General features: G+C 36.0%; 2 protein-coding genes across 2 annotated transcripts; one reads left to right on the forward strand and one right to left on the reverse strand.

Moving 5' to 3' along the window:
• Window positions 1-630: 630 nt before the first annotated feature.
• On the forward strand, window positions 631-2,443 carry LOC121255844 (short-chain dehydrogenase reductase ATA1). The gene is made up of 2 exons (XM_041156379.1): window positions 631-748; window positions 1,240-2,443. Exons 1-2 carry the CDS (start codon window positions 693-695, stop codon window positions 2,051-2,053), a joined length of 870 nt encoding a protein of 289 aa, XP_041012313.1. The 5' UTR covers window positions 631-692; the 3' UTR covers window positions 2,054-2,443.
• Window positions 2,444-2,770: 327 nt separating this feature from the next.
• LOC121255843 (eukaryotic translation initiation factor 3 subunit I-like) lies at window positions 2,771-14,464 on the reverse strand. The gene is made up of 8 exons (XM_041156378.1): window positions 14,134-14,464; window positions 13,795-14,010; window positions 10,513-10,640; window positions 10,142-10,261; window positions 9,939-10,028; window positions 4,563-4,649; window positions 4,401-4,480; window positions 2,771-3,025 (listed from the first exon to the last, which is right to left on the reverse strand). The coding sequence occupies exons 1-8, from the start codon at window positions 14,315-14,317 to the stop codon at window positions 2,950-2,952; spliced, it is 981 nt and encodes a 326-aa protein (XP_041012312.1). The 5' UTR covers window positions 14,318-14,464; the 3' UTR covers window positions 2,771-2,949.
• Window positions 14,465-14,981: the final 517 nt, after the last annotated feature.

The raw sequence follows: 14,981 nt of genomic DNA on the forward strand, positions 1-14,981 counted from the left end.
CTGTAATAGTCCTACTACGGTTTTGCATAGGGTTTAGTGCAGATGTAGAAAATGAGGATAGTTATGAGCAAGAGGAACCAGAGTAACCCGAAGAGTAGTATGGTGGCCTGTCCCCGTTCGCAATATTGATTGTTTAGGATATTTATTTCAAATTGGGCGAGAAACAAATTATGATCTGTAATATTCTAGTTGTGGTAATGACGTGACTTACGGATATTTTGACGAATTAAATGTATTTCTCTAGTACTGATATTTCTAAATACGACATGTATCCTAAACCTTTCCACTGTGGTTATTTCTTTCACGTATGCTGAGGATGCAATCACAGAATACTTCACATAATGAAAGGGGAGTAAGTGTACGGTATGCATCCCAAGGTCACGACCTTTTCCGCCAAATCCTAAGTGGAGACCAGGTGCGCAACACCTTTCCTTTCCTTTCCTTGTATAATCTTCTTTTTCATAAAATAATAACATGTAATGAATGCCTTCTTGCATTTAGCTTAATTGTGGTTAGGAAGTAGTTGTAGAAAATGAAAATAGTGTGCAAGAGTAAAGAAGATACCTTCTAAAAAGCACCTCCCCCATTTTTTGGTAGCATCTCCTAAATCTACAAATATTATCTTAATCTTTACAGCAGATGAACTACCCTTATATAGCATCATCAAATCGCTAAGATATTCTAGGAATGAAATGGAGCCAGATTCTCATATGTATGATCATGACTTGCAGAGGTTGTCCACAAAGAGGTTTGTCCCCACTGATCACTAGGATAACCTAGAAATTAATGTATTTGATATTTTTCTTGCCATGTTTCCTTGAAAGAAAACTGAAATGGCAGTGAATGAACGTCGGAAATTTTGTAGTTAATGATCTTAATGTTTGATAAGCTGTAAAACGAAATTTAGCCACAAGAAGCATAGGAAAAGACGGTTGAAAATCTTCAAAACAAGTCCGTTTACTTTTGAATCTAGTGCTGTATAACGTGCGGCATGACCCGTTGGTGAATCATTCTGGAAAGGTCCAGACTGGTTTCTATTTATTTTACAAGAATTTTCAGGGAGCCTGATTGCTCTATTAACACACCTCTCTCTGTCTCTCTCTCTCTCTCATACGACCGCATTGTAATCTAAGGAAACTGCCTTTAATTTCCAAGTTGACATGATTGTTAGGCCATCAGGATGGAGTGAAATTTTAACTTTATATTGTCCTCCATGCATGCATGCTTAAACTTTGTCAGATTGATAGGCAAAGTTGCAGTTATAACTGGCGGTGCAAGAGGAATTGGAGCTGCCACAGCAAAATTGTTTGCACAAAGTGGTGCCTATGTTATAATTGCTGACATACTCGACGAGCTTGGGGCAAAACTAGCCAATTTAATAGGAGGCCGATACATACACTGCAACGTGGCAAAGGAAGCCGACGTGGAATCAGCAATCCAACTGGCACTGACTTGGAAAGGCCGACTAGATATCATGTTCAACAATGCCGGGATTGCAGGCCCTGGGGGAAGCATCACCAATCTTGACATGGACCAGGTCAAGAGTCTGCTCTCAGTTAATCTGCATGGAGTTTTGCACGGAATGAAACATGCAGCACAAGCAATGATCAAATGCCAAAACGGAGGGAGCATCATATGCACATCGAGCTCGGCAGCCATCATGGGAGGATTAGCCGGACACGCCTATACATTGTCGAAGGTGGCGATCATTGGATTGATGAGAAGTGCTGCATGTGAGTTGGGGGCGCATGGAATTCGAGTGAACTGCATTTCCCCACATGGAGTTCCTTCAGAGATGCTTGTCAGTAGCTTTAGAGAGTTTCTTGGGGATGTGAGGCCTGAGGAAGTTAGTAGGATTGTGGGTGAGACGGGGAGTTTATTGCGTGGAAGAGGTGCAAGCACAGAAGACGTGGCTCGAGCTGCTCTTTTCCTGGCTAGTGGGGATGCTGGTTTCATCACAGCACATAATCTTGTTCTTGATGGGGGATATACTTCTGCTAGCAGTAACATGAGTTTCATATACAAATACGAAGAAAAAGAGAGACGCAAATAGATAAACTTAAAAAGGCACGAATTTGATCTCATGCTATGAGATTCTATCGTTTTCGCCTACTAATTCCGACCCACCATAATGAAATGGACAGGGACAAGAAGGCAGGCTAGAGCTAGCTTTGGTGAAAAATTTACTTAGTACATAATGTTACTAGTGGTAATAAGTGGCATGGATGACATTCATATATATCTGATGATGCTTCCATATCAGTTCTTTTGTTTTTTAAACTATTTTAATACCTTAGCAACAGGAAAGTAAGTGATGGGCGTGTTAATCACTCACATAGATGCCCAATCTTTAAGACATGGTAAGCTAGCAGTGTGCTTTCCCTTGGTGGTTTCCCAGAAGATAGGGTTTTGTTCCAGTTTCTCATGAAGTTCCTTCCTATGACGGTTCCAGGAAAAGGAGAAAACTACAAAATCAACAAATGGAAGACACAACCTTCTGCCTCAACAATCGAAAATGTTTTTAAGATGCTAAAAACCTTGTGATTGCAATTTGGATTAGTTGATAAAAACATTTCCAGATTGAACACCACCTATATATTCAAGTAAATAAAATATGGCACCAACCAAAAATAACCTTTAAAACTGCCGCCTTAAAAATGCTAAAATGTTACAAAATGGAAATATCAAACGAGAACTTGCAAGTAGTAGCTCAAAAAAAAAAAAAAAAAAAAAAAAAAAAAAAAAGAACTTATGATCTTGTTAGAGAGTATTGAAAATGATGGTGATCCGCATAAATTGTATCTTAAATCTTGTACAAAACTGTCTCCCAACAAGCAAAATACCAACACTCCCCAGAAATAATAACCAAAACAACTAACGAGCAACAAAAATAAAAGCTCGCTTTCAATATAGCTCCAAGCTCCATTCTAAACTTCATAAGCTCAAAATCTAGATCTTGATGTTGAAGTAATCCGAGTCAAAGTGATGCAATCGTACATAACCATCTTCGCCGCCGCTTGAGAAACTATTGAGAAAAATATATATCAATTGGGTAAGAGCGTCAAAATTAAAATTGCAACTCCACACACCATGCAATTTGAATTACTACAAGATTCCGTCACATAGGAAAATGTTGATATATACAGATTACAAAGAGATGCAAGTGTAGACTAATAAAAGTACCATCAGGATAAATAGAATACGCCTTGATTTCAAGTGAGCAATTGCATACTGCTGATTTCAATGAACAGTTAAAAAATAAAGCAGCAAAATGAAAAAGAGGGAAGTCATTAACAAACTAAAGTGGATGAAAAAATCAATAGATGGATGGATGCATGCCATTTCTCATAGAAATGAAACTGAGAATATGATTTAACTCCAATTCCTTCACTAGCGAGCCAAAACTACCATCCACGACCATCTCTTTCATTGATGATTCCAGTATAACCAACAAACCATTACTGACTTCAATTAACCTCCAACAGCCTCGGTTACCCCCCAGTTAAGACCTTATACAAGCTAATATTTGTCTGGCCCCGTTTGGATAGCCAATTGGTCTCATCTCATCTCATCTCAACATCCAAACACTACTCAAACATAAACATTTTTCAATTTCTCTCATACTTTTCCATCTAATCTTTTTATTTTTTATTTTTATACTTTTTTCAATTTCATCTAATCATTACAACTTTCGCAAACTTCCATATAAAACACAAAAAACAATTCAATTTTTTCAAATCACAAAACAAAAATTATATTAAAAAGTATATTTTAACTTTATAATATTTTTATTGAACTTTTTCTCTCCTTTCCCAAAATCCAATAAAAATCTTAACTCAAACTATTTCAATATTATTGACAAACCATCTCACTACCATTCACAGATTTCTCATCTGATTTGACTATCCAAACAATGCCTAAATAGCCCAACTCATCAAACATAATCATAAGTTTCTACACCAATATCCCGGCATCTAAACGTAAAGTTATTTATGGTAAAGAAAGAAATTATGGTCTTTTTTCATTAAATAATGTTTCTATCTGGTCCTAATCCTCCAAATGCAGTTATGACCTTTCCAAAAAATAAAAAATAAAAAAAATCTTCTAAATGCAGTAGCGTCACCCTTCAAACTCAGCATTTTTCAATGTACTCCATGCGTCTTTAGCCATTAAAACCAAGTTAATGAAATTAGTCACATACAAATGATATAATCCGTCAAACAGTTGTAAATCTCTAACTAAAGTTTAAAAAAGAGCTTAGCAAGTAAATTGAAAAACTTTACTCGCATTTATATAGCGAATGGCTTTGGATGCATATCCTTTTCTGGGCCAAAGGCATGACAGGGATCAATTGCTGAACAATTTAGAATAATTTGCTAAAGAGAACATAGAAACTATACCTTTTCCCGTCTGGGTTGAAAGCCAATGCATTTATTGGTCCAAAATGTCCTTTCACACCTCCAATTTCTTCTTGAAGAATCTTAGCAAATGAAAATGAAAGGACGTCACATACTGAAGAAACTAAAGCAGCCAGACCTATATTTTACTGAAGAATGATTTACCCTGTCAAAGAATTTGGCCTCAAATTTCCCAGCACGATGATCAGTTGTTGTGACATGTGATGCATCTTGACCACCTCCAAGAACCACCTAGAAAGTACCAAAAATATTTGAGTTGATCAAATGATATATATGCCTAAATAAAAAATTAGGCGAACTTTTTACACAGTGGGACTGAGACTTTAAATTGAAATTTCAATATTAGGTTGCCTGTTTCAACAAGGGCCATTAATTGGGATGGAAATGCATGTAAAATGCCGCATATACCCTGTCACAGTTGTTTTCCACAAGGGGCATTTTTGTCATTTTATATTTTTCCCATCAGAGTTAATGACTATTTTGGATGGAAGGGGCAAACTGAACCAAAATTTCAAAGGATTCAAGTTGCAATAAGTCTGTCATTCATCCCAAGAAATATAAATGAATCAGGAATGGCTTAAAATGTATAGGAACTTGTAGTGACTCAAAGTGTCATTCATCCCATAGAATTAAATTTGTTTTCCATAATTGCTTAAGTAATTAAAGTTCCCTTTTCATATGTATGCACGCAGTAGCCTTGAACCATGACAACAACCTACACTAGGTTAATGACTCATAACCCCTATACAATCAAGTGACAAAAAGACTTCACCTCAGAGTACCATAAACTCATTTGGATCTGCGTAATTAAAGATAAAATTTTACCTAGCGTCAAAATTCAAAATCTCTCAATAGTTAAATCTTCAGAGCTATCTTAAAATGCCATAAAACCAGTTTTATTACCCAAATTACATGATTTAAACCCAAGGTCGAAGTTCAAAATTTTATTTTCAAACTTCCCCTAGACCATATAATGACAGGTTCAATCATACTCCATCAAATTGAAAACATACTTGAAAACTCAACTGAACAATTGGATATGCCAATTTTGTATAGAAACCATAGGTATACAGTGGTCACAGTTGCAGAGTGGTTTAAGCTTTGTTCTCATAACAAGCCCTTTGATTTTTTTTTTTTTTTGGGGGGGGGGGGTCCTTGAAATGAAACTAAAGCTAGTACAAAACCAATCTAGGTAGACCAGAAGTTCAGATCAAACGTGCCACCACAAGCTATATCCTCAAAACAAATTCTATATCTAGAAAAAGGGAGAATGGAATTGATGGTAGTACTTGCACAAATCCAATCTATTTAAAAGCTAATGCATATACATTCAAATTGCATATCAGTTCTAGGGTCTGATCTGAGAACAAAGCACTCTCTCGACACCTTTCCTTCAAAAAGGTCTATAGGATACCATACCCATAAAAATGAGCCGCCCTTTCTAAACATAAACATCCAAGAGACCCTAGATGAGCATCCTTGATATAGTATTGCACCTCTAGTGACAGCATACACCCTCAATTCAAAAGTGTGAAGGAAAAGAATAAATGAGATCATTATTACCATGAAACCTCAGAAAGGAAAAAGTGATTCTGTACAAGAAAAATCCAAATACTTCAGATGGTTTAGAATCCAAGGACTAAATTTTGTGAAATATTTAGGAGCCTCTAAAAAAGGCCGCACTTATTGAGCAAAGCTTTTCTGGACCCTCAATCAGTGTGTGTGATATGATGCTACCTATCATTATGCCCAACCAAAAAACATGACAAGCAGTAACATCTTCGCATTCCCCTTGAAATTCAACATCTTAAACTCAATTTAGACCACTACAAGACATAGATTTTTTGCTTAAAGCCACTAATGTCTCTTTATGCTTTTATTTCAGTTTCTTTTTTTTTTCTTTTTTTTTTTTATAAGTAATAAATTATTTCATTGATAAAGAAAATAAACATAGCCAGGTACACTGGAAGTATACATGTGAATACACCTATTTAAGAACTAGAACATTTCTTTTATTTTCTACAAGGCTAAGTAGGACTTTCACACACTACCATCTAAATTGACCAGGTTGCTTTATCCAAGTTAAAAATTTATTCAAACACCCGAATTCCAGCCAAATCAAATCCAATTCAAAATGATTTTTTAGATAATAAGTGCTACTAAACCTTGCCCCTTCACAATCAAAATAGAGCTCAATACAGTCCGCTTTGGCAATGAAATAACTGATTGGAACATATATAATAAACCATGTAAAATATAAACTAAAACCTCTAGGAGCACCAAGTGATAGAGGGATTAATGGGAAAGAATGGACATTTCCAAGATAAAAGGTAACATAAAAATATAATTAATCTGCATTGGCTCTCTATCAACCTAAGATATTCATGTACATTGTAAAAAAAATGTATTCATATAGGTTGGTTCTCGATCCATCCCCAAAATTACATCGAACCCGATCATATCAAGCTCGATCAAATGCACAAGGAGTCTCCCATGAATTTCTAATGGTCAGTTTCCAAGCACATAATTGCAAACGATACAGTCTCGTGGGTGTAGCAGTGGATAATGAACATTTAAGCATCTCATGTGTTCTCCCATCCAAACAGGCATTGGAACAAGAAGTGAGTGCTATGATGATACAAGAAGCTTAAGGGCACATAGATTTGAAGGATAAAATCTTGGCAGCTCCAGCTAAGATAAAAGCTGTAGTGAGGAAATGAAGCTAGAAGCTTCCCTTCCTGGGACACACTTGGTACAACAAAGAGAAGTTTGTAGGGTTTTCTAGTATTGGTACTCTAATGACAAAGTTATCCCAGAAGAATGAGTAGTTAGTATGGATCAACAATTGTGTGAAGAGCTTTCCAGAAGTTGAATAAGAGACTTGTGACAGCAGCAGTTCTCACAACACCCACAAGTACCAGCATATTTTTTATTTATTTTTATTTACAGTGAAGCGCAAATGACTGGGTTGTGTATGATTGCACTTTTATTTATAGAAAACTGTTTTGATTAGTCTTAGTATGGTGCTTATTCATGAAGAGCCCATTTGAACTTGTCAAAAAACAAATGGATGGCCTATTTGATGAATCCCCATATCATGAAGATTGTGAATGTAAAGGAATTGAAAGTAGGCTTCCACATATGATGATAAGTATAAGTAATGAGTATATATGTTAATGATGAATGAAAAATAAGGAAAGGGGAAAAAAGAAATTAAAGAAGAGGAAAAAGTAAGAAAGGAAAGTGAGTGACCATTTGACTGAATTCAAATATGCTAAGTTTTCTGACTGAGCCATTTGACTATTAAGGATTTACTGTACCAGAGGTCGAGGGGCAGATGGCAATGCTAGGAATAATGCACTAAGTTTATTGAGTGATGTCCATTTCTTTTTTACTCAATTCCACTTGAGGCCTTGGGTTGGAACTATGATCTTTGAGATCGCCAACCCTTACACGAGGTGTAATTGTGTGCTGGCCATTTAGGGCCCATTTGGATACTTAGAATGTCTCAGTACAATTCTGCTAGAGGCAACCGCGGTTTGGGGTACCTTGGGGAATTGGCTGGCCACATCAGCTGATATATTAATAAAATAAAATAAAAAGCAAAAGCAGATGGAAAACACAAAAATCACTCCAGCCGAAGAAACCACTCCACCCACTACTGTTATCATAGCAGTTCAGCTTCTCCCCACACACACTCTCTCTCTCTCTCTCTCTCTCCTCTCTGTTTTTGCAGGCGAATAGTATACCAAGAGAAGTCTACCCAGAAAGACCATTTTGGAAGAGGGGATGGAAACGGGTGTTTTTGTTTGGGTCCTCTCTCTGATTTATGTGAATACCCTTTTGAGCCCTAGCTCTCTTGCTCTCAATCAAGATGGTAAAGCCACATTGCATTTCATCTTCTTTTTCCTTGGAGTTTTTGGTTCATAATAAATTGCCGGGAGCCCATTGTAATGAAAGAAAACTTTCCCTTCAGTTTCTGTTCTTTTCTCTTTTTTTCTCAGTTTTGTGAGGGTGGAAAAGGCAACTCTAACCTAGTCAAATATCATGCTTTATTTTTAGGGAAATTCTAAAGATGTTTGGTTTAAAGCTTGAAATTTTTGTGCAACAAATTGAAGCTTGGAAGTATACTCTTTCTAAGTGATTTTTACATTCCAGGTCTGACATTATTGGAAATCAAAAGCACTTTGACTGACACTAGCTAGAAACGTCCTCAGTAACTGGAAAGCTTCTGATGAGTCCCCATGCAAATGGACTGGTGTCACTTGCCATCCCCATGACCAACGAGTCTGCTTTATGTATGTTAGCCGAATCAGCGATGTGGGAAGCTTGCTCTATTTTGTGGGTAGACGAAGGTAATAACGTCCTGTGGGAAGCTTGCTCTGTTCAAGCATCTTGTGTTCGCGGTTTGGTATACAAAACGCACCGTTTTATTTGTACACGTGGACGCCGGGTATACAAAGGTTCCCCAACCGGGTGCAAATAGACTTTTGATTTCAGTATATCTGGGAATAGTAGTGAAATGGTTTGAGTTAAGATGTTTTATTGGGTTTTGGGAAAAGAGAGAAAAAATTGAATAAAAATATTATAAAATTCAAAAATTGTTTGAATCTAATTTTTTAATATAATTTTTTTGAAATTTGAAAAAGTTTGTTTTTTGTGTTTTGTTTGGGAGTTTAAGAAAGTTGTAATGATAGGTAATGATTAGATGAAAAAGCTGCATAAGCAACAATTGGAATTTTTTGAAAATTTTGTTAAGTAAGAAAGCAACATCCTAGTTTAAATGATATAGCCACTCAGTCCAACGAACACATGACAGCATTAAATAGTGCTCCATGCCCAAACTACCCATTATCTTTTATTATATTTGGTATTTATTTCAGAAAGTTAGCCTAAATAGGGAAGTTCTAAAATTAACGTGCACTATTTTTATTGAGAGGACAAATGAAATTTGAAATCCAAAAAAAGAATAAGGGTCAGGAAAAGTATATCCAGCATATTATGCTCCTATATGCTAAATTTATAACTAATATTTCTCCCGTACTTCAGATGACAATCTCTTGGGTCAAATATATGACCTTTGTTTATGTCATCTGTCTGTCCATGAAAATTATCATACAAGAAAGTACTTGAAAGAGCAAGTTTTGATTCAAAACTTGGCAGACACAAATATGCTGACGTATAACTAATAATTCTAGGTGAAGTAACAGCTGTCATAAATTATTTCTGAATATGTGCACCTTCATAATTTCAGAACCCAGGTGTGCTTGGAAAAAAAGAAGAAACAAAAAATATTGATCAGATTTCACAGGATATGTGGGGGGAAGATGCTAACTAGAAACTCAACTCCATGATAGAGAGAGGTTATTTTCATAAACAGAAAAGAAACCTTAAACTTTCAATACAAAGTTGCACCCCGTCATGCTCAGCATACATATATAAAGGTCACGTCAAGTCACTTTCAAAAATAATAAATCATAATGGATAGATGTATGATATTGGTATCAAGAAATTACATACATGGTCAAGGAGTGGAGACATTGCAACTGCATTGACTGGACGTTCTGTCACGTACGTCTTGATAAGAGTCAAAGTTCTGGTGTCCCACAGCTAAAATATTTTCAAAAAACAAATAAAATAAGGAAAAACAATAGATAGTAAAAATTCATACAGAAATAAATCTAAAATATAATCAATAGCCCAAAAAATATATTTATCAGTACCTTAGCAGATTTATCAAGAGATCCAGTGAGGAAATGTGAACCCTCTGCAGATTTTGACAGTGATGTTATCGTCTTTTTGTGGCCTGATTCCTTGTCTGACTCTTTTAGAAGTTTTCCAGTCTACACTTTTGATAAAAAAACAAACATAAAAATAAATAAATGTGAATCAATCAATTGATAAACATCAGGGAACACTGATGAGAAAGATGGAATGCCTAAGAAAAGCAAATTGAAACATTTAGTTCCGTTTTGAAGAATCCCCAACTCAACCCAAGAAATTTCCATACAGCCAACACAGACTGAAAATCAAAGTATCAGTTAACAATCTCAGTAAAGATATCAATGCAACCATTGAAAATTCAACCACTTACCTCAGAATCCCATATACGAACCACAGCATCTTCTCCAGCACTTATGATAGTCTTATTCAGAGGTCCCCAAACAGCTCTATTAATTCTTCCTTGAGGGCCCTTGATGGTGAGCACAGATTCACCCGTCTCTGCAAAATGAAATGGCGGATGATTTTAAATTGGCATATTAATATTAAAGCCTCGGAGAATCTTACAATACAGATACACAGTATTTGTAACGCCTGGGCCAAAGCCTAGCCCAGATTTAATGAAGCCCGGCCCACGACAAGTGATCACTTGAAGGGAAGCTTGAAACGGTGTCGCTTGGTGAGTTTTTTTCCCATTCTGCTGCACTGTTTTTCTTCTCCGCAAGATCTCCCCATTGCACTGCAGTTCCGCAAATCCCTCCATCCCATGCACCTGCTCCCCACGTCTCCACGGTTCGTTTCGGTTCCACGCATGAAGGTTTTTTTTTTTCCTCACCACATTTTTCGAGCTACTCAGAATTTTTCTTTCCTCTTGCACAAAATTCAGTTCACCCGTGCGAGCACTGCGTTTTCCCTTCCTTCCGTGTGTTCCTGGAGATTCGTCGCTGTTGGCTGAGTTCCTCAAAGGTGAGCCATCGTTCTCTCTCTTGTTCCCTCTTTCCCCTTTGCCTCACAAACGTTTTCATGATTTTTCTTTGGGTTTTGGCACTGTGCAGCATCTTTGTGGGTCTCGAAACCTTAGTGCCGTCGTCGAGTTTCTCTCTCTAGAGTTTTCTTTTCGGTAACCATCCCTCCCATTCTCTGATCTCACTTTTAATTTTTACTTCTATCCCCTGCTTTTGCACACACACAGACCCTCTTGTACGTTATTTTTCTTCGGCTTATTCTTTTCGCACACCCTCTTTGTTTCAGTTCACTGCGCACACACTCAGTTTATTTTTTTTCTCGTCTTCACAGAGCTTTTTCCCCATAGAGCAGTGCCCCTTTGTGTTTGTCAGTTATTGTCATAGAGTCCAACGCCGGTAAGCCTCGTTACTCTCTCCTCTTTTTTTTTTCTTTTTTTTCTTTTTCATCGCTTAGTAAAAGGGAGAATTTTATGTGTTTTTAAGTTTAATTATTTTAATTATTTATGTTAATGTGCGGTGTTTTGGGTTGATGTGTGTGGCGCGTGGAAGTGATTGATGGCTACCTAGGGTGGTTTATTGAGTATGTGCAACGGGTGTTTGAGCTGTTGTGTTGGGTGTATTATGAGTGGCGCAGGTACCCAAGTCTTGAATTGTTGAATGATTAGAATATATGATGGTTGCGCTGAAGTTTTATTTTGAAGGTTGGAGTTGACGTGTTGTTTGTGTTATGTTTTAATCATAGGAGTTGCTGTTGTTGGTTTTGGAAATATTTATGGTAGGTGGCTGAATGGGTTGGGTTTGGCTGTTGGGTGGAGATATTAGTGGCTGTTTTGGGGTTTAAATGCTAATGGTTTGAGGAGGGGACTGTTCGGGTTTAATTTTATGATAGTTATGGAGTTAAAAAGGGGCTGTTTTGAATTATTACTCAATAAATAGTAGCTTACTGGATTGATTTATTAAATGTTGGGTATATGTTTTGTTTAGGTGGTGTTACTACTAGAGTTCCGACTCAAGGTGTTGATAATACACGGAAGTGAGGTAAGCGGAGTTCATATACTAGTTTTACATAAAAGAAATGAAACGAGGTTGACTTTAAAAATAAGCATGTTTGTTTTTGAAAATAAATCTGAAAACGACCTCAGATGTTTATTTTGCATATGCATAAATTCTATATAAGAGAGAATATTTTTTTGTCATGACTGGTGTAGACATGAGCTAATTTTGTGCATTTTGTCTCTGAACTATGCAAAAAGAGCGAATATGAAAATCTAAAAGTTTTTGTTATGAATAAATGAAAATATTTTGATTTTGTTTATTTCGAACATATGAAATGATCTGAAGCTATTCAGTACTTTGTTTTGATATGATGTGTCATCTGAAAACCTTGACATGAAGTTCTGATTCTATATATGAATGTGATTTGATTCCGATGATGTTCTGTTCTGTTTCTGTTAAGGCCCAGCCATGGTATAATGGTGGTTTATAACCCTACCACGAGGGTGAAACATGGAATACGGCTCAGCCACGGGTATAATGGTGGTTTATAACCCTACCACGGGGGTGAAACATAGTATATGACCCAGCTACGGGTATAATGATGGTTTATAACCCTACCACGAGGGTTAAACATGGCATTTGTCCCGATGTGATGCTATGAGATGATATAAATATAATGTTTCAATTTGGATATGCCAATGGATTTTCTTTTTGGGAATAAGTTTGTCTTTTTAGAAATTTTGCTTTGATGTTTTGCAACAAGTTTTGGTTTATGCATTTCGAAAGTAAAATATTTTGTTTCTACATTCTGAAAGAAAATGTTTTGTTCAGCATATCAACGATTTAAATGCTCATGTTTACATGCTAATATATACTCTCTGCTTGCTGAGTTGTTGATAACTCACCCCTTGCTCTTTATAATATTTTTAGATGACATTGATGGTTCAGCTGAGGATCAGTATTAGAGTCTATGGGCAAGATTAGTTGTGAATAGTTTTGAGTATCTCGCGATATTAGTGCTGTTGTTGGATGTTATTTATTTATTAAGTTGATTTCAATGGATTTAGACAGTTTATAGGGACTTATGTCAATTTTATTTTATTCTAGTTTGTTATTTGAGACATGAAGAAAAGTTGATATTTTATTTGAGTTGTGATATTGAGGATTTGATATGTGAATATGTCTGGTTTATTAAATTGAAGTATTTACATTGTTTTGAAGATTTGGAAGGATATATTCTTGGTTTTGGAAATATATTAGCATTGTTGGAGTTGATTTTCAGATTATATGAGTTAACTCTCCGGATCCTCGGGATCGGGACGTTACAGTATTTATTCTAACTTCTTTGTTCAAAGCAAAGCAGCCAAAATTGAAAGACCAAGGGTGAGTTTGGATGTTGAAGTGAGTTGAGTTGAGTTGAGTTAATAAAATATTGTTAGAATATTATTTTTTAATATTATTATTGTTTTAAAATTTGAAAAAGTTGATTTGTTTATTATATTTTGTGTTGAGATTTGAAAAAGTTATAATGATGAGTTGAGATGAGTTGAGAGTAGTTCATCTTCCAAACGAAGCCTAAACTTAAAAACCAGCAACAGAGCGATACGAATAAAAATTATTACAGAACGCAAAGTAGAATAAACGAAATTGTATAGCATTTTTATCTAACTTATCAAACTGAAAATTAAGCTTACGGTCACTGGGGTCTCTGGAGATCTGTTTGACGTGAATAGCTGAAGGGGAATCCATGAAAGGATCGGTGGTAATCACGGCGAGCTTATCGCCGACGGCAAGGTCCACGGCCCTAGCCGGAGAACCGAAATTAAACGAGTACAATTGCTCCCCCGTCTGCACATTCCATAGCTTCACACTCTGATCCGCACTACCCGTAATCAGTCTCATAGAATCTCCTATATTAAAAAAATGCACAAATATTTAGTTGAGAAAAACAACAGAAGTCAATAAAAAAGAAAAAGAAACCAGAAGTATAGAATGAATAAACGAGAAGCGTTAATAAGAAAGAGAGAGGGTACTTGAGACGTCGCAGCACCAAACAGCGCCGTTGTGACCGCGGTAGGTGCCGAGGCGCTCGCCATTGTCGGCAAACCAGACGGTGGGTGTGTGGTCCTTGGCACAAGAAAATAATAGGTCTCCGTCACGGTTGTATTTGAGAAACGTCAGAGGCCTCTCATGGCCTTTCATCAAGATGGGTCTCATGGCTATCGTTTTCTTCCTTTCACGCAGATATCGCCGGCTTACGAAGATGGACGATAAAAAGAAATGCTCAACCCTCAACTAGGGTTTATAAACCATTTATAAAATCAGGCCCTCCCTCGTCTGGGCGGATGAGGCATCAATATAACGTTGAGTTATTAATATCTTTTATCAACGTTTTTAAAAGGAATAATTTTTAGTGACGATATGTACAGTTTTATAGTGTCTAAATTTTATGTATTTTTTTTTAAATATTGAAATTTATTATTAAATTTTTTTTTATTTTTTATTTTTTTATTTTTTATTTTTTTATGCTAGTCTTAAATTTATTCATTTTTTATAAAGAGCTTGGAAAGCATGCATATCATATCATAAGACTGTAAATATCATTTTTTTATAATTTTTTTAAATTTGAAAAAATTGTATTAACTTTTGTGTTTTATTTTTAACTTTGTAAAATTATAATAATTAGATAAAAAAAATTTAAAATTTATAAATATTTTATATATGAGTGATATTTTAGAAAAAAATTATGAAAAATTTTGAGATTTCTCATACCATCTTATTACCTAAATGTTTATGATTGTAGTAACGTTCCGACTCTCTATGGGAGCCTGTCATGTCAGCTTTGGCATGTAACGCTCCGATCCTGGAGGTCCGGAGAGTT

Source organism: Juglans microcarpa x Juglans regia, chromosome 3D (genome assembly GCF_004785595.1).
Source record: "Juglans microcarpa x Juglans regia isolate MS1-56 chromosome 3D, Jm3101_v1.0, whole genome shotgun sequence".
NCBI classification, from domain to species: domain Eukaryota; kingdom Viridiplantae; phylum Streptophyta; class Magnoliopsida; order Fagales; family Juglandaceae; genus Juglans; species Juglans microcarpa x Juglans regia.

What these genes read in the sequence shown, in the direction of transcription:
- LOC121255844 (XM_041156379.1), top strand. Translation starts at nt 693, where the DNA reads ATGGAGCCAGATTCTCATATGTATGATCATGACTTGCAGAGGTTGTCC. An exon ending in CAGAGGTTGTCCACAAAGAG is followed by an intron (nt 749 to 1,239) that starts GTTTGTCCCCAC and finishes AAACTTTGTCAG; the next exon opens with ATTGATAGGCAAAGTTGCAG.
- LOC121255843 (XM_041156378.1), bottom strand. Translation starts at nt 14,317, where the DNA reads ATGAGACCCATCTTGATGAAAGGCCATGAGAGGCCTCTGACGTTTCTC. An exon ending in TTCGTATATGGGATTCTGAG is followed by an intron (nt 10,262 to 10,512) that starts GTAAGTGGTTGA and finishes TCAAAAGTGTAG; the next exon opens with ACTGGAAAACTTCTAAAAGA. An exon ending in TTCAACCCAGACGGGAAAAG is followed by an intron (nt 3,026 to 4,400) that starts GTATAGTTTCTA and finishes TTTTCTCAATAG; the next exon opens with TTTCTCAAGCGGCGGCGAAG.